This window comes from Budorcas taxicolor, chromosome 1 (genome assembly GCF_023091745.1).
Source record: "Budorcas taxicolor isolate Tak-1 chromosome 1, Takin1.1, whole genome shotgun sequence".
In the NCBI taxonomy this organism is placed as follows: Eukaryota; Metazoa; Chordata; class Mammalia; order Artiodactyla; family Bovidae; genus Budorcas; species Budorcas taxicolor.
In genome coordinates, this window is record NC_068910.1 from 135,773,942 (window position 1) to 135,800,587 (window position 26,646).

At 38.5% G+C, this 26,646-nt stretch overlaps 1 protein-coding gene across 1 annotated transcript in view; it reads left to right on the forward strand.

Moving 5' to 3' along the window:
* The window catches only part of PAK2 (p21 (RAC1) activated kinase 2), a 79,510-nt gene that overhangs the window by 12,999 nt on the left and 39,865 nt on the right, over positions 1 to 26,646 (forward strand). Inside the window, exon 2 of the mRNA XM_052649862.1 lies at positions 26,186 to 26,393. Within this exon, the coding sequence (XP_052505822.1) occupies positions 26,207 to 26,393 (187 nt within the window). The 5' untranslated portion in view covers positions 26,186 to 26,206. The remainder of the gene's footprint in view (positions 1 to 26,185; positions 26,394 to 26,646) is intronic.

Genomic DNA, 26,646 nt, shown 5'->3' on the forward strand with positions numbered 1-26,646 from the left:
GTATTAAATGCATTTTCGACTTAATGATATTTTCAGCATACATATCTTAAGTCAAGGATGACCTGTGTTTATTGTCCCTCCCCTCCTTTTTCAGTTTGAATTGTTATTGGGGTTTGTGACCAAACTTGGGGAAAGCTAGACTTCACACTGTTGAACACGCTTCTTACTGCTTTAAAAAAATGTATATTTGTTGTTCCTTGCTTCGCCATTTACTACCTCATAGGCAGTTTTGAAACATCTTTTGTCTCACTCTTTTACTTCTTTCATGCTTGGTCATAGTTTCGCTTTTCTAGTTTTGTGATTGGGTGAAGGCCCAGGGGAAGAAGAAAGAAAAGAGGATCACATTTAGATTACAAAGCTTCCTTAACACACTGCTTCCTCTGTTTACAGAGATCTTCCTCTCTTTTTTTGGTTGGCAAGTTCTTCTCATCCTTCAAAAGCCAGTTTTGATTTCTTTGCCTAATTATTAATTACTTTACCTAATCATATAAACAGGAGCTCTGAGTCCTCTTCTCCACTACATTCCACTTACCCCATCAGCTCTTATCTCACTGCAGAGTAGTCCTTTGTTATTCTTTCCCACTGATGGTGAGTTCGAAACTGAGACTAGATCTTAGTTATCTTTATTTCTGACATCTGACACATTGTAGTTCACAAAATAAATATTTCAGTGACTTAGACTTGAAACCATGTCATTTTCCTGTTTCTAGTGTGAAGTGTAAAAAAAGTAATAGGTCTTTCTGGGAAGTGTAATTATGGATATTCTGTTTTTCTTTAAATTTTACTCTGGTTTGGAATTCTCCAGGCCAGAATACTGGAGTGGGTAGCCTTTGCCTTCTCCAGGGTATCTTCCCAACCCAGGGATTGAACCGAGGTCTCCTCCATTGCAGGCGGATTCTTTACCAGCTAAGCCACAAGGGAAGACCAAGAATACTGGAGTGGGTAACCTATCCCTTCTCAAGGGGATCTTCCTGACCTAGGACTCAAACCAGGGTCTCTCCTGCATTGCAGGTGGATTCTTTACCAACTGAGCTGTCAGGGAAGCCCCGTTGAAAGGCTATGTAATTTATTCCAGTGATGTGTCAGCCCTTCAGATCATCTTTTAGAACTCTTATCCTTAAAATACTCTAGGAGACGGCCACATAGTCTTTAAAATATCTTCTTCAACAGAGGCAAACCTTCCATCTTTGCCTGTGCCCATTCTTCAGTACTTCTTGCTTTCTCTATCTGCATTTGCCCCTCTGTGGTTTCTTTCTTTTCCTTTAAGTTTTAAAAAATGAGATGTAATTTGTATATGATAAAATCCACTCTTTAAAAGGTATACGACTCCATGGGTTTTTATTGCCCCCCCCCCTTTTTTTTTAGTGATATTCACAAGGTTATACAACCATCTGTCTAATTTGCATTACTGCAAGAAGAAATCTTACACCCAATAACAGTCACTGATTTTACCCCAGCATGCACTCCCTCACCCCAGGCAGCCACAAATCTATTTTCTGTCTATAAGTTTGTCTATTCTGGATATATAGAAGAATCACATAATATGTGGTCTTTTGTGGCTTGTTTCATTTTATGCACTGAGTTTTCAAGCTTCATCCCTCTTATAGCATGTATGCGTACTTCATTCCTTTTTATGGCTGAATATTACTCCCAATTCATTTCTTTTCAGTATGCGTAGGAGTGGAATTGCTGAGTCATATAGTAACTCCATGTGTAACCTTTTGAGGAGCTATCAGATTGTTTTACAAAGCAACTGCACCATTTTGCAATCCTGCCAGCAGTGTTGGAGGATTCCATTTTCTCTCCTTCCTCACTAACTTGCTTTTTTCCTGTCTTTTGATTATAGCCATCCTAATGTGTGAGACGGTATCTCGTTGTGATTTTAATTTGCATTTCTCTGATCACTAACGATGTTGAGTATTTTTTCGTGTGCTTATTGGCCATTAGTATATCTTAAGATCCTTTGAGAAAGCATTCCGTGTTTAGAATTGAGTATTTTAGGTCTGTGCTTCTTGGCAACTTTCTGTAATGGACTAATAACTTTTGTAATATACCATAAAATGAAGGGAAAAACAGACAAAATGCAAGCCCCATTTGTTGTTGTTGTTAGAGTCAACAGCTGATTACTCTGCTAGATTGCTCTAAAAGTTTGTAAACTTGCTCTCAATTTTTGTATTTCATTGAGTAGTGGTAATAAACAGCCATTCCACCTAATACTCTTCCAGAGGTACTGCTTTAAACTACTAAAAGACATTTGAAAATTACTCAGTTTTTTCCATGTTTGAATTCAAGGCAATTGCTTGATTCTTGTATTTTCTCACTTCCAGATATTGTTATCAATTCTAATTTGCTGTTGAATTAATCCCGCAAAGTGCTGGTTTTGAGGCTTGATGAAGATAAACACTGTATACAGATTCTATACAAGCTAGTTATTTTATTGAGATAACCCAGAGAGTACAGTTTTAGCCAAAGATAACAAGGCAAATTGTGTTTGGGGCCAAGGTAGCCTTCTGTTCCTCTCTCAGTCTTTCTCATAGGAGGTCCCATCAGTGTTGATGATACTGTTCTTGATGAAGGGGTTTCTGCTAGGTGTTCAGAAGCACAGAGAAGCTTACCCTAAAATCTCATACATGTCCAACTGTGTGACTCTGAAATCCCAACATACTTATTTTATTTGTTTTTAAATAGTCACCTGGCTGTAACATCCTTAGTCTGAGCATAATTTTTTACCTCCTTGCTCACATTTATACAAAAATAAATACTATTCATGCTCAGCCCCTTTATGATCCTGTAGACATGAACAGTCTGTGAGCATGAGCAGTTCTTTATCTCCTGTCTTAAACAAGGTCTAGAAGGTCTAAGTCCATGCGCTGGTCCTGACTTTGAAAATTTATAGTCTAGGAACACTCGTTATACTATCCAGATTATTTATACTTTCGGTGGTGAAAATTCTGAAAAAAAGCGAGTTATTAGAAAATGTTTATAGTGGCCTTGAACTAGTGAAGGTGTGTAGAGCATTTCTGAATAAAAGTGTAGTTTTAAACATTACTTGTTGCCTCTGTATTAAAGAGCATTATGTTGCACAATGTCAGATTGATACAGAGAAATGTGAAAAGTGTTCCTTGGCAGCAGTTCATCATCTTGTAGAAAGAAAAGGAGTTAAAAGTCACTTAACTGACAGTCAAGGAAGTATGTAAGTATCAAATTAATGAATAGGACTGTATCTGTCACTCTGGGTCTAACCGGGAGAGACAAGAGACAGTAATTTGAATATGGAAAGACTAGTAGCAGGAGAATGGAGTAGTGAGGGGTTAGCTAGTAAGAAGTAAATAGAACTCCAGAGAACATAGGAATAACAGAAGTAAGGAGCAGTTGCTGCCCCAAGGGCTGATGTCTCAGAACCTAGGGAAGAGCCCTCCTTCCCCCAGAAGGGGGAGGTGCAGGCCTTGTTGGGGAGAGCATGGCTGTGGATCATTTGGGTGACAGCGAAGGTGAGGATGTGCTGTACTGGTGGATGTGCTGGACGTTGGCTTCCTAGGACGCTAGGGAAAGTTGCTTGTTGGAGGTGCTAACTCCACTCCAAAACCTCCCAAGAAGACAGTGTGAGGAAGCTTCTGGCTGCTATGCTGCTGGCCACCTTGCTATGTAGAAGCCTGGTGCTGGAGGAGCTTGTGAAGCAAGGGCACCAGAACCAGGAAGCAAAACAAAACTTTTCTCCTATAGTGTCTCTCCTGCGCCCTCTGCTGTTTAAGCTTAGCATCATGCCAACCGGTCAAGGAAAAATACTTAAAAGATCCCAGATCTGTTTTCAGAGTAGGTGAAAAGGATGAATTTGGAACTGAAAGACACTACAGCAGTAATCAGCACGGGAATGGAAATAGTGCAGTAGGAGCTCAGAGAAGGAGTAGAGGTTGTATCAGGTTTTGACAGTTAAGGAAGAACAACTATTTGAAAGAGCTCTTACAACATGAGTATGGTTTGGGTTTGGTTTTTTTTTTGTAATTGAAAATGACTTACTGTTCTTCCTCATTAGAAAAACCATACATGTTAATTTTATAAAAATTAAAATATGGGCAAGTAGTTCGGCCTGCTGCTGCTGCTGCTGCTAAGTTGCTTCAGTGGTGTCCGACTCTGTGAGACCCCATAGACAGCAGCCCACCAGGCTCTGCTGCCCCTGGGATTCTCCAGGCAAGAACACTGGAGTGGGTTGCCATTTCCTTCTCCAATGCATGAAAGTGAAAAGTGAAAGTGAAGTCGCTCAGTCGTGTCTGACTCTTCGCGACCCCATGGACGGCAGCCCACCAGGCTCCTCCGTCCGTGGCATTTTCCAGGCAAGAGTACTGGAGTGGGGTGCCATTGCCTTCTCCGAGTTCTGCCTATAGTCTATAAATAAAGGAGGGAAAAGCATAGCGTTTTTTTTCTTTGACAGAATATGGCTAGGTGGTGGATATAATAGGAAGGAAATACTTTCTGTGATGGTGCTTATAGCTGCTTTTGTATCTTTGTTTACAGAAAAGTTGGCTTTGAGATTATAACAATGCTAAATTGTATCAACTAGCATTTTGAGGAACTTTCTATCTTTGGCGTTTATGTAAGATTTATTTATGTAACTTCTTTAAGAAGTTTGTCAAAGAGACAATTACTGGACATCACATTTGTGCTCTTTGAGTGACCATGAGGAAGAGATTTTCTGTTGTAATCACACTGATGAAATGTTGTATCTTAGAAGTCCATTGTGCTTTTCTCCTCTTTGAGCAAAGGTTTTCATATGAATGTTGCTCTTAGGAATAGAGTTCTAGCAGACTTAATCTGAGAAAACAAATTGAAAACCAAATCTTTCCTTTGTTGAACTTTGAGGGTTAATTGCCCAGATACTAAAGACTGCAGAATTCTCACGAAAGAGAAGGACTTTATTTCTTTTTAATTTAATTTTTATTTTATATTGGGGTATAGTTGGTATACAGTGTTGCCTTAGTTTCAGGTGTACGGCAGAATGACTCAGTTATATATATATATACATTCTGAAAGGTAAAGATTTTATAATACCATATCACTGTTTACTGGCATTTATACTTTAAAAGTTAGTAATTCTAGAGAGTGAAAACAAAGTTCTTCTGTGTTAACCAACAACTGGCCCATGAATGATTAGGATATATAATGTTAGGCATGTTTTCAGAGGACTGTCCTATACTGCTAAATTCAGACTAGTTCCTATTGACTTGTTAGTCTTTTAACCAACTTGATACAAAAGTGAATTGTTTGCGTTCCTGTTTTTGATAAAATTAAAATATTAGTGTAAGTTTAAGTTAGTTTTTATACCTTTTAGATAAAACATTTGACTTAGAAATTTCTGACTTAAGAAATTTCTGACCACTCATCCTCTAACTGTGTATGAACAGTTTAGAACTTTCTAATTTGAACTTGTTGTAGTGATGAAAATGTTCTTATATCTGTGCAGTCTAGTATGGCTAGTGTGACTAAGAGACAATTTTATTTTTATTTCACTTAAATTCATTTATATTTAAATAGCCATATATGGCTAGTATGGCCCACCCATATTGGATAGCAAAGCTTACAGCCCAGTGCGTTCATAAGGAAAAAAGTTCTAAAGATAAATAATTTGAAGACGACTTTAAAAGCAAATTCTTATTTAAGTGAAAGCAAGGAGAAGCAGGACTTAGCAGACCCTAGCAAAGCATAGTTTTGGGCAGGATGCTGACCTCAGTCTGAGGATTATCTTTTAATTTATTGAACCAGAGTGGGGAAATAAGGCATGTCACTCGTAGACTGAGACTGTTATGAATCCATATGCACCCTCAATCTGTCTTATTTTGATGGTTGCTTGCTAAGATAGTGGAACTTAAAGATGGTAGCAGCCTAGATCTATAAATCATCTTAAGGAGAAGAATGAACTTCCTCAAGCTTAGTGTCCACTAGAAGTAAATTTTGCTGTGTTAAACCGTTGAGATTTGGGATATGTTTGTTACCAGTGAATAGGCTAGCCCAGCCTGATAAAGGGTTGTTTTCAGTCTTTTGCAATTACGACAATGCTGTCTGTAAGTTTGTCATCGCTTTTCTTCCAAGGAGCAAGCATCTTTTAATTTCATGGCCTGAGTCAATATCCACAGTGATTTTGGAGCCCAAGAAAATAGTCTTGTCACTGTTTCCATTGTTTCCCCATCTATTTGCCATGAAGTGATGGGACCAGATGCCGTGAGCTTCATTTTTGGAATGTTAAGTTTTAAGCCAGCTTTTTCACTCTGCTCTTTCACCTTCATCAAAAAGCTCTTTAGTTTCCTCTTTGCTTTCTGCCATTAGGATGTGGTATCTTATGCATATCTGAGGTTATTGATATTTCTCCCAGCAATCTTGATTCCAGCTTGTGATTCATCCAGCCTGGCATTTTGCATGACGTACTCTTCATAGAAGTTAAATAAGCGGGAGTGACAATGTACAGCCTTGATGTACTGCTATCCCAATTTGGAACCAACCCATTGTTCCATGTCCAGTTTTAACTATTGCTTCTTGGCCTGCATACAGGTTTCTCAGGAGGCAGGGAAGGTGGTCTGGTATTCCCATCCCTTTAAAAATTTTCCACAGTTTGTTGTGATCCAAAACAAAGGCTTTAGCATAGTCAGTGAAGCAGAAGTAGATGTTTTTCTGAAATTCCCTTGCTTTTTCTTTGATCCAGCGGATGTTAGCAATTTGGTCTCTGGTTACTCTGCCTTTTCTAAATCCAGCTTGTACATCTGGAAGTTTTCAGTTCATGTACTGTTGAAGCCTAGCTAGAAGGATTTTGAGCATTACCTTGCTAGCATGTAAGATGAGTACAGTTTTCCAGTAGTTTGAACATTTTTTGACATTGCCCTTCTTTGGGGTTAGAATGGAAACTGACCTTTTCCAGTCCTGTGACCACTGCTGAGTTTTCCAAATTTGCTGGCATATTGAGTGCAGCACTTGCACAGCATTATCTTCTAAGATTTGAAATAGCTCAGCTGGAATTCCATCACCTGCACTAGCTTTGCTCGTAGTAATGCTTCCTAAGTCCCTCTTGACTTCACACTCCAGGATGTCAGACTAGGTAAGTGACCATACCATCATGGTTATCCAGGTCATTAAGACCTTTTTTGTATAATTCTGTGTGTTCTTGCCATCTCTTCTTAATCTCTTCTGCTTTTGTTAGGTGCTTGCCATTTCTGTCCTTTTTTTTGCCCGTCTTTGCATGAAATGTTCCCTTGGTATTTTTCCGTTTTCTTCAAGAGATCTCTAGTCTTTGGCATTCTGTTGTTTTCCTCTACTTGTTTTCATTCTTTTCTTTACATTAGGAAACCTGGGAAAAGGGGAGTGACGCACACAGGGAGTGGCAGCCAGAATGCCAGTGTAACTGGTTACTCAGTTCCGTTGTATTGTCCCTGAGGAAGTTGTATACAGTTGTTCACAGGATCATCCAATAGGAGGAGAAACAGGATCTAAGTCAATGGGATCTCTCTGTTGCCACCACCATTGGTTATGGGTTCACTCCACAGCTAACTCCCTTATGCTACCAGATTGCGCATGTGAAGGTGCTGTGCTGTCCCATGGCATTGTGCAGCTCAGAATGAAGAGGGGTGGTGTTACGTTGTACCTGCATGAAAAAGTTGGCCACAGCCAGCACAGAACTGGTTGTTGGGATAGCAGCTTGATAAGACACCTTGTAAGGCTAAAGAAAACAATTTAAAAAGATGCAAAAGTGGTACGGTATCTGGTAGAAGATCCCTTTTTTTTTTTTAAATAGAGACCTTTCATTTCATGGAGAGTCTTTCCCACATTATTATTCTTCAGGAATGTCTTTGCTATGCTATTGCTCTTCGATGTAGATTTTAAAATTAACTGCCCAGTTTTTCACAAAACCCTTTTGGGACTTTGATTAGGATTGCTTTGAATCTGTAGATTGGTTTGAGGAAATGTGGCATTTGTACATTATTGACTCTTTAAATTTATGTCCATTAGTATCTCACAATGTATTTAGGTCTTCATGTCTTTAGTACATTTTTCCTCTATGCAAAGATTCTAGGCCCACAGTTCCCAACCTGTGCAAGGCATCCTGGAGTACCACACTGAGCTTAAAGGCACTGTGGGATCTTTTAAATTTTAGAGGAAAACAGTGATGGATGTCTGTTGGGCACAATGTGAACATCCAGTTCTAGGAAGTCCCACAGTTTTCAACATTAGGTTGTGATACATTTGGTAAAGTCTGTCCTTATGAAATGGTTGCTGAGATCAGAAATAATTAAATCAGTGTGGAACCGGAAATGAGTGTGAGTGGGGTCTGAGTTTTCAGAGGTTGTGTGTGTTTCCCTATGTACCTGATTGAGAAAGAAAAAGTTGTTTTTTTTCCTTTTCAATTCATGTGTATTCAGGTTACTAAGTTATTAGGATGAGTGAATGATGAATACCAATGAAGTTGTTTGGACTTTACTGAATCAGTGAAACTGTTGGGAATGTCTTTTAGCCTAGAGGTGCTGTGAAATGAGTACTGAGAAGAGCAGGGGCACCATGTTTGGAAATTTCTGTTCCAGGAACCTCAGACTTTGTAATGGTATTGTAAATGGTATCTTTTCCCCCTCTCATTTCATTTTCTGCTTTTAGTGTGCACAAATGCAGTTGAATTTTGTGTATTCCTCTTTATCCTGCAAATTTGCTAAATTTGTGTTTATCCTAATAATTCGTCGTAATTTTATTTGCAGTTTGTAGAGTCTTGTCATTTATTTCTTCTAGTATAGCAGAGCATTGGAGAAAAAAGAATAAGCAGTAATAAAAATTGTTAATGTACAAATATACAAAATGATGTATTCAAAGAAGTCTAACTTCTAACTCAGTCCCTTTCATTTTATTCTTGCCCTCCAGCAAAATAACCATTAAAAAAGTTGTGGTTATTCTTCCATTAAAAATAACAACAGTAGCCATGTGTGTGTGCTTGTGTATTGATACACCTTCCCCCCCCCCCTTAGGTAAGTGGTAGCATATTATAATACATTTTCCCCTTATCTTGCATTTTCATCAGTTGTATATCCTGAGATTATTCCATGGCAATGTATACAGTGATTTCCTTCTTCAGTTTTACAGCTTCATAATACTTGAGTGTGTGATATACCACACTCAAGTAGATTCAACCAGTCCCCTGCTTCTGGCTGTTTGAGATGCTTCCAGTCTTTTGCTGTTATAAATAATACAATAGTAGCAGCCTAGCATATATGTTTATTTGTATTTTTGCTAGTTTGTATGTGTTACAACTGTGTAAAAAGTATCTTAGGTTTAAAATAGAACTATGCTCTAAGTTCAGATTATATATGTGTGTGTGTGTATCTTTTAAATTATAAATCAGAACACAGTGTAATATTGGTCCTAGCATCTCTTCTCACTAAGTACTAATAGAACCCCTTTTCATTCCTATTGGTGTTCATTTGTGCTTTCTTTGTTCCTTGGTTAATTTTGCCAGAGGTATTTTACTAGTTTTGTCTAAGACAACTTTTTAGCTTTATTGATCTTCTCTATTGTATAATAATCTTCTATTCAGCAATTTCTGCTTTTATTTTAATTATTATTTTCTTCCTACTTACTTAGGGTTTCTTTTGCTATTTTTGTTTGTGGTTTTGTTTTGCTTCTTAGGTTGGATGCTTAACTCATTAAATTTCGGTTCTTTTTTAAAGTAAAAATTCAAAACTGTGTCATTAAATGCTTTAATCACATCCTGCAAGGTATATATATGTGTGTGGGGAGAGGGAGTAAAATATACCTAACATAAAATTTCCAGTTTTTTAGGTATATACTTCATTGGCATTAAGTACATTTGCAGCCTTGAGTGACTGTTACCCTGTCCATTTCCAACACTATTTCATTATCCCAATGCAAGCTACCTTACTAAACAATAACTCCCTGTTTCACAATCCCCCACCCCAGACCTTGGTGAACTCTGTTCTACTTTCTGTCTCTATTGAGTTTGACCAAATAGTGAAATTCTCATGTAAGTGAAATTATACAGTAGTTGTCCTTTTGTCTGGCTTATTTTACTTAATATGTTCATAGTCATCCTTGTTAGAGCATGTATCAAATTTCACCTCTTTTTAAAGCTAAATAATACTCTACCTGCACCACCTTTTGTTTATCCTAGTCCTGCAATTTTTTCATTCTCATTCAATTCTTAGTATTTTCTGATTGCCATTGTATCTATTTTTAACCTTAAGTCTTTAGGAGGTGTTTTAAATTTTCAAAGTAATGAAGTTTTCTTCTAGCTATCTTTTTGTTATTCTTTTTGAATTTAATTGATTTTGGTTAAGAGTATATAGTGATTCCCGGAGAAGACAATGGCACCCCATTCCAGTACTCTTGCCTGGAAAATGCCATGGATGGAGGAGCCTGGTAGGCTGCAGTCCATGGGGTTGCTAAGAGTCGGGCACAACTGAGCGACTTCACTTTCACTTTTCACTCTCATGTATTGGAGAAGGACATGGCAACCCACTCCAGTGTTCTTGCCTGGAGAATCCCAGGGATGGGGGAGCCTGGTGGGCTGGCGTCTATGGGGTTGCACAGAGTCGGACACGACTGAAGTGACTTAGCATATAGTGATTCCAGTTGGAGAAGGAAATGGCAACCCACTCCGGTATTCTTGCCTGGAGGATCCCAGGGATGGGGGATCCTGGTGGGCTGCCGTCTCTGGGGTCGCACAGAGTCGGACATGACTGAAGCGACTTAGCAGCAGCAGCAGCAGCAGCAGTGATTCCAATCTTTTGAAGATTTTCTGTATCTCATAATGTATTTATTTTAACCTTATTCTTGAAAGATAGTTTTGTTTTGTTGGCATCTTTTCCTCTCAATATATTGAGGATATTGAAGATATTCCAATGTCCTCTTGCTTTCATTGTTAGTATCAAAAAGTAAGCTGAAAGTCCAACTGCCACTTCTGTGAGGTTTATCCTTTTTTCTCCTCTGACCAATATTAAGAACTTTATGATCTTAATTTCACTATGATGTCTTAAATTTGATGTGCATAGATTACATTTTATCCTGCTTTTGATTCATTAGGTTTCTTAAACCTACTGATTTGTGTCCTTCATCTGCTCTAGAAAGTTCTCAGCTCTAATTTATCTGGTGAGTGAGTTCCTCATTCATTCTGTCATCTCCTTCTGGAACTTCAAGTAGATGTATCTTAGGTTATCTAGCCTACTCCTTTTCCTTGTACGTTTTCTCTCTGTCTCTTTGTACTGCAGTCTAGGTACTTCACATCTATCTTCTACTTCACGAACTCTCTTCTGCTGAGTCCACGCTGCTCTTTACTTCACATGTCAAGTTTTAATTTTTACTGAAAGTTCTCTATGGTTGTTTTTCATATTTGCTTCCCCCCCCTGCTTTTATATTTGAGCTTCTTACACATATTCTGTGTCAGATTATTTCACATCTGTTTCACCAGTGTGTTTTGGTTAGTTCTCAGTCATGGTGTGTTGTTTGTGTTCTGAATTTTCCTATGAGCTGTTCCTTTTCCTTAGAATTTGATTTTTGGGTATTTTTTGAGACCTGTGTTGAAGTTGTTTCCTCCCAAAGAGGCTTTGTATTTATATGTGATTCTGTCATTCACCAGGGAGTGCTGCCAAAATAGCCACATTCAATTAAACCTGTTTGGAATTTGAGGGGACTTCATAGGTCTCATCTGCCTGCAGTGCAGGAGACCTGGGTTTGATTTCTGGGTCGGGAAGATCCCCTGAAGAAGGAAGTGGCGGTCCACTCCAGTATTCTTGCCTGGAAAATCCCATGGACAGAGGAGCCTGGCGGGCTTCAATCCACAGGGTCACAAGAGTTGGACACGACTGAGCGACTAAACCAGCACCACCGTAGGTCTCGTGGATTTCAGACCACAAGCATGCATTTTGTTGCTGGGATTTCTTTAGGGATTCCCCATTGCCCTGCACTCCTGTGCTCTGGATACCTGAGATTTCCTTGTTCCCTTCTGTGCAGAGGGATATACTACATATTGATTTAATTTCATATAGATTACGGCTTTTAGGTCCTAGCCTTATGTGGAAGGGACTCCAGTTTCGGCAAGCTTTGGGTCTTATCACCTATTCCCTGTGACAGCCATCAAAGTAGAACTTTGATCAGAATTCCACTGAGAATAACCGGTTTGATAAATGGCTTACTCTCTTGTTCCTAGTTTCGCTGTGCTTTGCACTGTGTGGGAATATCCCTTTCATCTTATCCATGCATATTTAAAGATTTGTTATGTTATCCAACCCTGTATTTATTTGAGTTTGAGGCAAAGTTTCTTTTTACCTTTCCTTTATTCTTTATCAGTGTCCCAATTATTTTCAACAGCTCTTCCCCTCTTGAGTCTTTTTCCTTTTTGACTTTGCTACACATAGGCCTGATGTTACGACCATTGCCACCAAATAAAAACACTCCTTTCTGATTTATGAACTCTTCTTTCACAGCCTGTGGTGGTGTCCTCTTAAGGTGATTTGGGATATTTTCATTAATACTTTTGCTCTCAAAGATATTTGAGGCTTTTAATAAATTTACTAATTTCTACTAGTTGGACTGACTGGTTCCAGACACCACTCCTTCTTTCGTTTCTGTTGTGTATTAGGCTTCCCCTCATCTCCTTCAGTAGACAATTAAGGAATTGTTTATCTTTGAGTTGTGTCACAATTAAACAATGATCCTGTTAGAAGAGTACAGTGTGTTTTGGGCATGTTTTTTGTTTCGCCTACTTGTTTTTCACTGAAAAGTAGCAGAAAGTGAAAGGATTTGGAGGAGGCATTATTTATCTTTTTGCCCTTTTAAAAAATATATATATTTCTGAGTAATGGTGGAGTAAAAAATTGGTAAATCATTATTTTATAATGCAATGTTTTTATTTTGTTGATTCTCCTAAAATATAATACATAACCATATTACATCATCATTTGATGCTTTTTAGGCATTTGACTCTGTTAGTAGAAGAAATAAACAAAAAAATACACTGCTTTATGGAAAAGGACTAAAGACTAAGGCCATGAATTGGCTGTTGGGGGAAAAGTATACATCTTTCCAAACATATTTTTGTTAATATAGGATAGTTGATATGTCATCTAGTGAAGTGCTGTTTCATACAAGAACTGGTAATCTTGGGAAAAACAATATTTCATCTGGGGACAGAGTGTAGTAATACAAATCAGTAAACATTATTATCTGATACATGGGAGGATCTGTATTAAAGGAAATAGAATAGTAGTAATAGCAGTAGCAGCAACAGCTGCAGCAATAGTAGCAGTATAAGCCCTTCCTTTTTCAATTTAATTTTTATTTTATATTAGAATATAGTTGATTTATAGTGTATTAATTTCAGCTGTGTAACTAAGTGTTCTAGTTATACATGTGTATATTTCCACTCTTTTTCAGGTTCTTTTCCCATATAGGTTTTTACAGAATACTGAGTAGAGTTTTCTGTTGATTATGTATTTTTATATAGTAGTGTGTATATGTTAATCCCAAACTCCTAATTTATCCTTCTTCCCCACCTTTCCCCATTGGTAACCACAAGTTTGTTTTCTGTGTCTGTAAGTCTGTTACTGTTTTGTAAATAAGTACATCTGTATCATCTTTTTAGATTCCATATACAAGTGATAATGGTATTTGTCTTTGTCTGTCTAACTTCACTTAGTATGATCTCTGTTGCTGCAAGTGGCATCATTTAGTCTTTCTATGACTGAGTAGTATTCCTTTGTATATATGTATCACGTCTTCTTTATCTACTTCTCTGTCGAAGGACAGTTAGGTTGCTTCCATGTCTCGACTGTTGTAAACAGCACTGCGATGAACACTAGGGTTGCATGTATCCTTTCAAACCTAGGTTTTCTCTAGCTACAGGCCCAGGGGTGGGATTACTGGATCATACGGTAGGTTTATTTTTAGTTTTTTAAGGAACCTTCAACTGTTTTCCATAATGGCTGTACCAATTTATATTCCCACCAACAGTATAGGAGGATTCCCCTTTCTCCACATCCTTCCCAGCATTTATTGATGATGACCATTCTGAGTGGTGTGAAGAGATATCTCATTGTAGTTTTGATTTGCGTTTTGATTTGCGTTTCTCTAATAATTAGCAGTGTTGAGCATCTTTTCCTGTGCCTCTTGACAATCTGTATATCTTCTTTGGAGAAATATGTATTTATTGACTAGATCTTCTGCTCTCCCGGGTTTTTTTTGGCCACACAGCTTGCAAGATCTTAGTTCCCCAACCAACAATTGAATCTGAGCCCCCTGCAGTGGAAGCACAGAGTCCTAATCGTTGTACCGTCAGGAAATTCTCCTATTCATTTTTAAAAAATATTTCTATTTATCTATTTTCGGCCACGCCGGGTCTTCATTGCTGCATGGGGCTTCTGTAGTTGCGGCGAGTGGGGGCTGCTCTAGCTGCGGTGCACAGGCTTCTCATTGAGGCGGCTCATCCTCTTGCAGAGCGTGGGCTCCAGGGCACGAGGGCTCAGTAGTTGCGGCACATGGGCTCAGTGGCTGCAGCCCCCAAGCTCTAGAGCACAGGCTTGATAGCTGTGGCATACAGACTTAGTTGCCTCTTTGGCGTGTGGGATCTTCCTGAATTAGAAATCAAACCCGTGTCTCCTGCATTGGCAGGTAGATTCTTTACCACTGAGCCACTAGGGAAGTCCCCCTGTCCATTTTTTGATTGGGTTGTTTGTTTTTTGATATTGAGCTCATGGGTTGTTTGTTTTTTGATACTGAGCTCATGGGCTGTTTGTAAATTTTGGATTAATCCCTTGTCAGTTGCATCATTTTTGCAAATGTTTTTTTACCATCTGTAGGTCGGTTGTCTTTTCATTTTGTTTATGGTTTCTTTTGCTATGCAAAAGCTTTTAAATTTAATTAGAACCCTATTTGTTTATTTTTGCTTTTATTCTAGTTACTCTGGAAGGTGGGATCCAAAAAGATACTGTCTCAGTTTATGTCAAAGAGTGTTCTGCCTATTTTTTCCTCTAAGAGTCTTATAGTATCTGGTCTTACATTTAGCTCTTTAATCCATTTTTATGTTTATTTTTATGTTGGGTGTTAGAGAATGTTCTAATTTCATTGTTTCACATGTAGCTGTTTAGTTTCCCCAGCACCACTGATGGAGGAGACTGTATAATCTTTTGCTTCTGAATTGCTTGAAGTCTTGGGTAGGAACACATTTAAAATAATAATTAATAATGCACAGTTATAATTCATTGCCAAAGAATGTTCTGATATAGTAATGTAATTAAGAAAAAAACATGAGATAAAGAGTTGTTAGTAAGCTTGAATTCTGGTCTTAGTTCTGTTAATAATTACATTTGTGTGACTTTAGGTAAACTGCTTACATTTTGGTGAGTCAGATTCTTCACAAATAAAATAAGGAAACAGACCAAATGAATTCCAGTCCAACTTTAATACTCTCTGGATTTATTTTCCTGTGTAACTTGTTTTAAGAGGATGTGAGGGATCTTTTTGAACAGGGACAAACAAGCATGACCTTACATGGGAAATAATCTTTACTGAGCATTTGGATGGGTAAGAGAAAAGGATAAAGATTTAAGAATGGAGAAATGTATACTCAAAGATGATTTAAGGCAAGAAAGTCTTGATATATTTGGGAAACATGAAGCATAGGATTTATGTGCATTCATATGAGATCAGATTGATTGGTTAGTAAATGGCCTTACATGGCAGAGTTTAGTAACTGCTGAAGAAGATAAAGTCAGGAAGAGTGTTATCATGTGTTATTTTTAGTCAACCAGTTCTTTCTCTAAACAAAAACTGAATGTAAAGAAACTCTGGGAAGCTAGTTAGGGCTTCTTCTAACTGCTTCCTCTGAACAGCAGCTGAAGACAAGCGATTCTTTAGAGAGATCCTGAGATGACGTGATCAAGTCCTCAGCCAGGCTAGTGGCAGAGTGAGTCATCAGTGCTTTATCAAGGGTCATGCTTTTGTTTACTAATATCTAATCACTTATGAGGCATACTGCTTAGAATTATCAACATTGGATTTGTCATCTTGAATAATTTTATTAGGGACATATGTGACTCAAAATTTAGGTTTTGTTTAAGCATGTGTTGCCTAACAGGGTGCGTCATGTTAATTGGAATTTCCTTGCAACATAGCTCTTTTAACTTTCTAATGTAAATAAAGAAGAAAGTTCTGAAACAGACAACACGTTTGCTCCTCTTGGTTTTATTGAACCGAATTTGTGCAGAAAATGTTAAAAATTACTCATAAAATATTAAAAATAGAGCAGTAAAGAAAGTTTTTTTAATAACCAGAGTATAAGGGCTGTGTTCTGAAATGGGCCCTGTTACTGTTGTGTGCTTCAGGGCTTCCCTGGTGGCTCAGCTGGTGAAGCATCTGCCTGCAGTGGGGAGACCTGCGGCTGAGAACTGGGTTGGGAAGGTCCCCTGGAGAAGGGAACGGCTCCCCACTCCAGTATTCTGGCCTGGAGAGTTCCATTGGCTGTATAGTCCACGGGGTCACAAAGAGTCCGACTCGACTGAGCGATTTTAACTTTCAGTGTTGTTAGCTTTAGAGTTTGGTGGTGGTGGTTTTCATATAAATGACAGTTAGGCTCTCTGGGGTTTTGTCAGTCAATGTCTTTCTGAGTTTTGTTACAAAAAAACAGTATAGTAATTACCTCTGCATATGTATAGGTTTTTAACTGTATTCAATATTTGATTAGGCTTTTGTGCCCCAGCTTGAAAGTCTAGCCATTGATTACCTTATCGATGTCAAAAATGTATTCTGTAGAATAGAGGAGGAAATAAATATGGGTCTTCTGCCGCCTCAGTAGCACATTAGAAAAGAATGGGGAGTCTGAGGGTGAAACATGGAACAGGGATGCACACTGAAGCAGCAGTTCTCAAAGAGGAGTCTGCGGCACCCTGGGGCTCTGTGAGTCAAAACTTTTTTTCATAGTAATACTAAGGTATTCTTTGCCTTTTTACACAGTGTTGACATATGTGTTGATGATGCAAAAGCAGTGGTGGGTAAAACACAGTTCATTCATTTAAAGTATCTTGTTTAGCAAAATGGGAAGTACGCATAAGCTTCTTATGAAGTATGAAATGGTTGTCTTACCAGTTATGTTACTGAGCCCTTTTTCCTGGACCACCGTTTTTATCTGGAAGAATGACAGACCCACTGAACAACTCTGGCTGTTCAGACTTGGATATTTGGCAGAAATTTTCTTGAAAATGAATAATGTGACAGAATATAAAGCAAGAGAGTTCCAGAAAAACATCTACTTCTGCTTTATTGACTATGCCAAAGTGACTGTGGGGATCATAGCAAACTGTGGCAAATTCTTAAATAAGAGATGGGAATACCAGACCACCTTGTCTGCCTCCTGAGAAATCTGTATGCAAGTCAAGAAGCAACAGTTAGAACTGGACATGGAACAACAGACTGGTTCCAAATCGGGAAAGGAGTATGTCAAGGCTGTATGTTGTCACCCTGTTTATTTAATTTCTAAGCAGAGTACATCATGAGAAATGCTGGGCTGGAAGAAACACAAGCTGGAATCAAGATTGCCGGGAGAAGTATTAATAACCTCAGATATGCAGATGACACTGCTCTTATGGCAGAAAGCGAAGAGGAACTAAAGAGCCTCTTGATGGATGTGAAAGAAGAGAGTGAAAAAGCTGGCTTAAAGCTCAGCATTCAAAAAAAGAAGATATGGCATCCAGTCCCATCACTTTATGGCAAACAGATGGGAAAATAATGGAAACAGTGAGAGACTTTCTTTTCTTGTGCTCCAAAATCACTGCAGATGGTGATTGCAGCCATGAAATTGAAAGATACTTGCTCCTTGGAAGAAAAGCTATGACAAACCTAGACAGCATATTAAAAAGCAGAGATATTACTTTACTGACAAAGGTCCATCTAGTCAAAACTATGGTTTTTCCAGTAGTCATGTATGGATGTGAGAGTTGGACCATAAAGAAAGCTGAGCATCAAAGAATGAATGCTTTTGAACTGTGGTGTTGGAGAAGACTCTTTGAGAGTCCTTTGGACTGCAAGGAGATCCAACCAGTCAATCATAAAGGAAATGAGTGCTGAATATTCATTGGAAGGACTGATGCTGAAGCTGAAGTTCCAATACTTTGGCCACCTGATGCGAAGAGCTGACCTATTGGAAAAGACCCTGATGCTGGGAAAGATTGAAGGCAGGAGGAGAAGGGGACGACAGAGGATGAGATGGTTGGATGGCATCACCAACTTGATGGACATGAATTTGAGCAAGCTCTGGGAGTTGGTGATGAACAGGGAAGCCTGGCATGCTGTAGTCCATGGGGTCGCAAAGAACTGGACATGACTGAGCAACTGAACTGAATTGATAAAACTTAAATTTTCAAGTGAAAGTTAGAATTTTAGAAAGCTTGTATTTGCTTTCTTGAATTTGAGAATTTCCCAACACTTAGACTTTTCTGATGAGACCAGTGGTGATATTAATGAATGTGATTTTGTTTTTATTATATAATCAAATGTGTTAATATTGGAATATCTTAATAATTGAGCCAGTATTTTCCAGATAATCAATCCATGACGTTACAAAATGGATAAAAGATCCATTCAGGGACTGCTCTGGTGGTCCAGTGGCTAAGACTCCATGCTCCCAGTGCAGGGGGTCTGGATTTGATCCTTGGTCAGGGACCTAGATCCTACATGCAGCAACTAAAGATCCTGTACACCGCAACCAAGACCCGCTGCAGCCAAATAAGTAAATGTTAGAAAAGAAAAAAAGGTCTGTTCAAAGAAAAATCAATGGGTTTAATGTAACAGGGTACAAAAAATTTATTCCTGTGATTTCAGAGTCCATAGCTAACCTTAAGGTCAAGTTTGGTGAAGTATCACGAATGTTTACAATTATCTGAGAACTATTAAAATGCTCTCTTTCCAGTTGCATGTCTGTGTAAGATGAGATTTTCTTTATATATTCCAACTGAAACATAGCACAACAAATTGAATGCAGAAGGAGATAGGAGAATCCAGTGTCTTCTACTAAGCCAGATTTTTAAAAGATTTGCAGAAATGGTAGCTAATGCCACTTTTCTCTATATATTTTCTTTTGGAAAATGTTGTTTTTCATGAAAATGTTATTTAAATGAAATAAATATTTAAATAACTTATTTTATTTTCTCATTTGAATATAGACAGCTCTAGCTCAGATAAACAAAAATTGAGATTTGCAGTAATTTTTAAGTGTGTGAAGGGATCTTGAGATCAAAATGTTTGAGAACTACTACGTTGAAGAAACAGAGTGGCTTTTAATATTCATGTGTTGAAAACAGATGTTGGTAAAAGACGCAACCTAACTTAAATATGTATGTGCTGCCCTTTCCCAGTAGATTATGAACTCTTGGAGAAGAATTTAAGTCCTCTTTTCTTTTCTCCAACTTCTTGCGTAGACTCCTATAAATAATACCACAATAGGAATAGCATTAATATTTATGTTGGTCAGTCTTTCAGTCGTGTCTGACTCTGTGACCCCACAGACTGCAGCTCGCCAGGCTTCCCTGTCCTTCACTATCTCCTGGTATTTGCTCAGACTCATGTTCATTGAGTTGATGATGCCATCCAACCATCTTATCCCCTGTTGCTCCTCCTCCTCATGTCCTCAGTCTGGTCCAGCATCAGGCTTTTTTCCAAGAAGCTGGCTTTTTGCATCAGGTAGCCTGTCTTGGAACTTCAGCATCACTCCTTCCAGTGACTGTTCAGGACTGATTTCCTTTAGGATTCACTGATTTGATCTCCTTGCTGTCAGAGGGACTCTCGAGAGTCTTCTTCAGCACCACAGTTTGAAAGCATCAATTCTTCGGTGCTCAGCCTTCTCAGCTGGTAAAAGCATCTGCCTGCAATGTGGGAGACCCAGGTTCATTCCCTGGGTTGGGAAGATCCCCTGGAGAAGGAAATGGCAACCCGCTCTAGTACTCTTGCCTGGAAAATTCCACGGACGGAGGAGCCTGGTAGGCTAACAGTCCATGGGATCGCAATGACTGAGCGACTTAACTTTGTACCTTTTGTACAGCCTTCTTTATGGTTCGGTTCATGTCTGTGCATGACTACTGGAAGAACCATAGCTTTGGCTATACGGACCTTTGTAGGCAATGATGTCTCTGCTTTTTAATACACTGTCTAGGTTTGTCATAGCTTTTCTTCCAAGGAGCAACCTTCTTTCAATTTCATGGCTATAGTCACCATCTGCAGTGATTTTGGAGCCCAAGAAAATAAAGTGTGTTATTATTTCCATTTTTTCCCCATCTGTTTGCCATGAAGTGATGGGACTGGAACCATGATCTTAGTTTTTTTGAATGCTGAGTTTTACGCCAACTTATTTACTCTCCTCTTTCACCTTCATCAAGAGATTCTTTAGTTCCTCTTCACTTTCTGCTGTAAGGGTGCTATCATCTGCCTCAATATCTGAGGTTTTTGTTATTTCTCCTGGCATCTTGATCCCAGCTTGTGCTTCATCCAGCCCAACATTTCACATGATGTACTCTGCATAGAAGTTAAATAAGCAGTGTGACAGTATACCACCTTGGCATACTCCTTTCCCAATTTTGAACCAGTCCATTGGTCTATGTCTGGTTCTGACAGTTGCTTCTTAGCCTGCATACAGGTTTCTCATGAGGGAGGTAAGGTGATCTGGTATTCCCATCTTTTTAAGAATTTTCTACAGTTTGTTGTGATCCACAGAGTCGAAGGCTTTAGTGTAGTTAGTGAAGGAGATGTTTTTCTGAAATTCTCTTGCTTTTTCTACGACCTAGTGGATGTTGGCAATTTGATCTCTGGTTCCTCAGCCTTTTCTAAATCCAGCTTGTACATCTGGAAGTTCTTCGTTCACATACTGTTGAAGCCTAGCTAGAAGTATTTTGAGCATTACTTTGCTAGCATGTAAAATGAACACAGTTGTGCAATAGTTTGAATATTCTTTGGCATTACCCTTCTTTGGGATTGGAATGAAAACTGACCTTTTCCCGTCCTCCTGTGGCCACTGCTGAGTTTGGCAAATTTGCTGGCATGTTGAGTGCAGTGCTTTCACAGCATTATCTTCTAAGATTTGAAATAGCTCAGCTGGAATTCCATCACTCCACTAGCTCTGTTCATAGTGATGCTTCCTAAGGCACACTTAACTTCACAGTCTATGATGTCTGGCTCTAGGTTAGTGATCACACCATTGTGGTTACCTGGGTCATTAAGTCCTTTTTTGTACAGTTCTTCTGTGTATTCTTGGCACTTCTTAATTTCTTCTAATTCTGTTAGGTCCTTGCCATTTCTGTCCTTTACTGTGCCAGTCTTTGCCTGAACTGTTCCCTTGGTATCTCTGATTTCCTTAGAGATATCATCTGTCCCATTCTGTTGTTTTTCCATGTTTCTTTGCATTGATCACTTAACAAGGCTTTCTTATCTCTTCTTGCTATTCTTTGGAACTCTGCATAATCTTTATCAGGTAGATAACTCCTTTTTAAAATTGAGATATAATTCACATATCTGAAATGTACCATTTAAATGTATCTTTAAATGTACATTTAAATGTATCTTTTAAGTGTGCAATTCAGTGGTTTTAACATATTCATAAAGTTGTGTGACCATTACTAATGTCTGATCCCAGAATATTTTCATTTCCCACAAAGTCACATCCCATTCCCCTCACACCCTAGCATCCACCAATATACTCTCTACCTCTGTGGATTTCCCTGTTCTGAACATCTCATATAAATGGAATCATATGATTTATGATCTTTTTGTGTCTGGCTTTTTTCATTTATGTTTTCAAGGTTTATTTCATGTTGTAGCATATATCGGTTTCCCTGGTAGCTCAGCTGGTAAAGAATCCACCTGTAATGCAGGAGACCCTGGTTTGATTCCTGGGTCAGGAAGATCCCTTGGAGAAGGGATAGGCCATCCACTCCAGTATTCTTGGGCTTCCCTGGTGGCTCAGATGGTAAAGAATCCACCTGCAATGTGGGAGACCTAGTTTTGATCCCTGGTTTGGGAAGATCCCTTGGAGGAGGGCATGGAAACCCACTCCAGTATTCTTGGCTGGAGGATCCCCATGGACAGAGGAGCCTGGTGGGCTGCAGTCCATGGGGTCGCAAAGAGCTGGATACGACTGAGTGACTAAGCACAGCGCACACGGCATGTGTCACTACTTGATTCTTTTTTGTGGCCAAACAGTATTCCTTTGTTTGTGATATAGGTAAGATACGTTTTGTCTTTCTGTTCATCTGTTAACATTTTGTTTTTCTTTCCTCTTTTGGCTTTTACAATTAATGCTGCTGTGAACATTCACATGCACATTTTTGTGCAGACATATGTTTTCAGTTCTCTCACGCATACACTGAAAGTGGAATTGCTAGGTCATATGGTAGGTTAGTCTATATTTGACTTTTTGAGGAACTTATTTATTCCTTTTTTAATAGAGTTCTTATTCTAGAATAATTTTGTATTTACAGAGAGATTACAAAGATGGTAAATTTCCTGTATAACTATCACTCATCTTCCTTTGATACTAATGTTGCATAGACGTAAAATCTATTTCAAAGCAAATATGCCAACACTGATCCATTACTAAGTAAATTCTAGATTTTACTTGAACTTCACCAGTTTTTTCACTAATGTCTTTTTTTTTTTTTTTTGATTCCAGGATACCACAGTATTGTGTCTCCTTAGATTCCTCTGTTCTAGGACAATTTCTCTGTCTGTTTTTCATGTCCTTGACAGTTTTGAGAAGTATTGATTAGGAATTTTGTAGTGTATTTCTTAATTTGGGTTTATCTGATTTTTTTTCCCCCATGATTAGACTGAAGTTACAGGTTTGGGGAAGAATACCAGAGGTGAATTGTGCTCCCCATCACATTAGCTCAGAAGATGAGTGATATCCTTGTGACTTATCACTGGTAATCTTAACCTTGATCCCATGGTTAATGCCAGATTTTTCCACTGTGTTTTCTTCTTTCCACACTCTATTCTTTGGAAATGAGTCACCAAGTCTAGCCTACACTCAGGTGGAGCAGGAGGTTAAGTTCTAACTCCTAGAAGGGAATGTATCTATATATATGTTACTTGGAATTCTTTTGTAAGGAAAATTTGCCCCTCCCCCATTTTATTTATGTATTCAGGTTTTTGTGTCTATATGAATGATGTATATTGATTTTATACTTTGGATTATAATCTGATATTAGTTTATTGATTTTATTGCACCAAACATTCCAGTATCCTAGTATTCTGGGAACCCTTTCTTATGCCCTTTTGACATGCCCTCATCCTTTATAAGTACTTCCTTATCTTTTGACGAGTAAGATACAGTAGACTCATCTTGTATAATATTTTCCCTGTCTAGGTCTAGAACCAGCCATTTCTCCAAGAAACTCTGAAGCACAGCTTAGACCTAAGGTCACACACTTAAGTAAATGGTAGAACTAGGATTCCAACCAAAGCAATCTGATTCCACACTGATGCTCATAACCGTAATACCAGACAGCATGCAGCTGAAGGCACACTGTCAGTTTTTAGTCGTGTTCCATTTATGAGCCAGTCTAAAGGATAGAAGTTGTAGTCAGTTCACAGTTAGTAATTATTGTGCTCAGTTTTATATTGATCCTTTTTAAACCACAGCTATGATGATTATAATCAAATTTGAAAACTACTTCTTAATCACAGATGGCCACTGTTAATGTTTTGGTGCATTTTCTTCTATAAATGCATGCAACTGGATTTTGGAGTTTTGTTATATTATCCTGGGTTTTAAATTTAACTTGTGTAAGTAGGAGCAATTCACAGTGTAATCAAAATCTCATTGTGCAGTTTCCATATTGTAACTAGTGATTAAGATAAAAGCGAGCTTGTTGTTGTTCAGTCGCCAAGTTATGTCCGATTTTTCATGACCCCATGGACCACAGCACGCCAGGCTTCCCTGTCCCTCACCATCTCCTGGAGTTTGCCCAAGTTCATGTGCATTGAGTCGGTGATGCCATCCAGCCATCTCATCCTCTGTAGTCCCCTTCTCCTGCCCTCAGTCTTTCCCAACATCAGGGTCTTTTCCAATGAGTCACCTGTTTGCATCAGGTGGCCAAAGTATTGGAGCATCAGCTTCAGCATCAGTCCTTCCAATGAATATTTGGGGTTGATTTCCTTTAAGATTGGCTGGTTTGACCAATACAGTATACTAATGCATATATATGGAATTTAGAAAGATGATAATGACGCCCCTATATGCGAGACAGCAAAAGAGACAGGGATGTTAAGAACAGTCTTTTGGACTCTGTGCGAGAAGGCGAGGATGGGATGATTTGAGAGGGTAGCATTGAAACGTGTATATTATCATATGTGAAGTGGATCACCAGTCCAGGTTCGGTGCATGAGACAGGGTGCTCAGGGATAGTGCACTGGAGTGACCCTGGGGCATGGGATGGGGAGGGAGTTGGGAGGTCGGTTCTGGATGGGGAACACATGTGTGCCTGTGGCTGATGCATGTCAGTGTATGGCAAAAGCCACTGCAATATTGTACAGTAATTAGCCTCCAGTTAAAATAAATAAAAAGAAAAAAAAGATTGGCTAGTTTGATCTCCTTGCTTTCCAAGGGATTCTTAAGAGTCTTTTCCAGCACCGTAGTTTGGAAACATCAATTCTTCAACACTCTACCTTTTTTGTATAAAAAGGCAAAAAAAATGAGCTTCTATAGGATTAATCTGTTTTGTCTTAATGTTTGGTCACATCAAAGCTGAACATCTGTCTTGGTTTATCAATTCATCAGGTAATCCACAGGATGTGACTAGTTTGGTTTGGAAGAATCATCTGACTGTATGTTATCTACACTGCCTTCCTAGATAGCAAGCACCCTCATTTCTTTGATCACCAGTAGTTGAATTTCACTTCAGACAGTCTTTCTCTTTTCCCCAGCTGGTTACCTCCAGAAATGTTTATTTTCGCCTTTACCTTCTTTCTGTTTTGTAGGCTGAAAAATAACTGTTATATGACATATAAATTATACAGTAGTAGTTTAACCTACTCCTATCAAGGAAAATAAAAGCTATAAAATTTGGAGTGGAATTAGGTATAATTCTTCATCCCTCAATTCTTCTCAAATTATATCTACTTTTCTTCACATACTAGCATTTTAGACTAAATAAAAATTTTTTTAAATTATTTTTAATTTTATCTAAAACCAGTTACATTCTTTTCATTGTACATATACAAAGTTTTGTTGGCTTACATGTATCAAGTTGTGTTATTTTCAAATTAGGATCTAACTGCCAGTTAAAATCTTGTTTAGGAGGATACTGTGTTATTTCCTAGCTATACAGTTTGGTATCAGAACTCATAAGTTAGGAATCTCTTTCTCTTTTATGCTGATTTTAAGTGTGTGTAATCTACTTTTTTTAAAAGACATAAAAGAGATGTGTATATGTAAACAAAGTTGACATTTCCGCTTTATTAGCCATGTGGATAAGGAGAGTAACTGGACAGCCTGGACAGGGCATCAGAGGATGACCGAACCTTAGGGTTTGGCCAGACTCTGGATTTACTTTTGTCAGTGTTTCCTGACTTGCAGAGGCCTAATGTATGTAGTTAGATGTTCAGATTTTCAGAGAAACCACATACTGTACCAGTGGCATGTTCTGGTGCTTTACGAAAGTTTGTATGGGGGTTAAATTGTAATCACAAGGCTAGTGAACATGAATCGGATTTGGAGGCTATTGGTTGGTATTTATTAATTAAAGCAAGCATTCTGTCTGCTCTGGAAGTGAACCTGTCAGAGACATATATCCTATTATTGCCTGGTCAGGACATAGTCTTCTTGGAATTTTTTTTTTTTTAAGACTCCATGTTATCTGTCTGTTTATTGGAATACTTAACTCTTACTATTCAGTTAATATTCTCTGATATGTCAGTGTCATCATGCTTTCTAAAAATTATCTTAGTCCTCTTTTTAACAGGATATGACTTTTCAAAGATTCTCTTAGTTCCCCATTTACCAACTTTGTTAGGGGAGATTGCCTGATTGTAGCCAATTTCATTTCTTGTTTTACAACTTTAAATGGATAACTTTTTTTAATTTGAAATTGAGGAGGGGATTATTACTGACTTGTATTTGTGCATACTAGTTTTTACCTTGTTGTTAACTGTATTTTTTGCCTGTCTGTTTCAGGCCGTATCATAATTCTGAATCATGTCTGATAACGGAGAACTGGAAGACAAGCCTCCGGCGCCCCCGGTGCGAATGAGCAGTACTATTTTTAGCACTGGAGGCAAAGACCCTTTATCAGCCAATCACAGTTTGAAACCTTTGCCTTCCGTTCCAGAGGAAAAAAAGCCCAGGAATAAAATCATCTCTATATTTTCAAGCACAGAGAAAGGTAAATAGCTGCTGTGGTTTCAAGAGTCTCAGTTACTGTGTTTTGGTTTTGATGTTTTTTTAATTAAGTATAATAAGCTGATATCTTTTATGGTGCGAACGATAAACATACAGTTGATGGTAGTAAGTGGGCACTATTAGGAAGGCTAGTTTGGGACTTCCCTGGAGGTCCAGTGGTTAGGACTGTGCACTCTCCCTGCTGAGGGCCAAGTTCACCTGGCTGGGAAACTGAGATTCTGCAAGCTGCGCTGTGC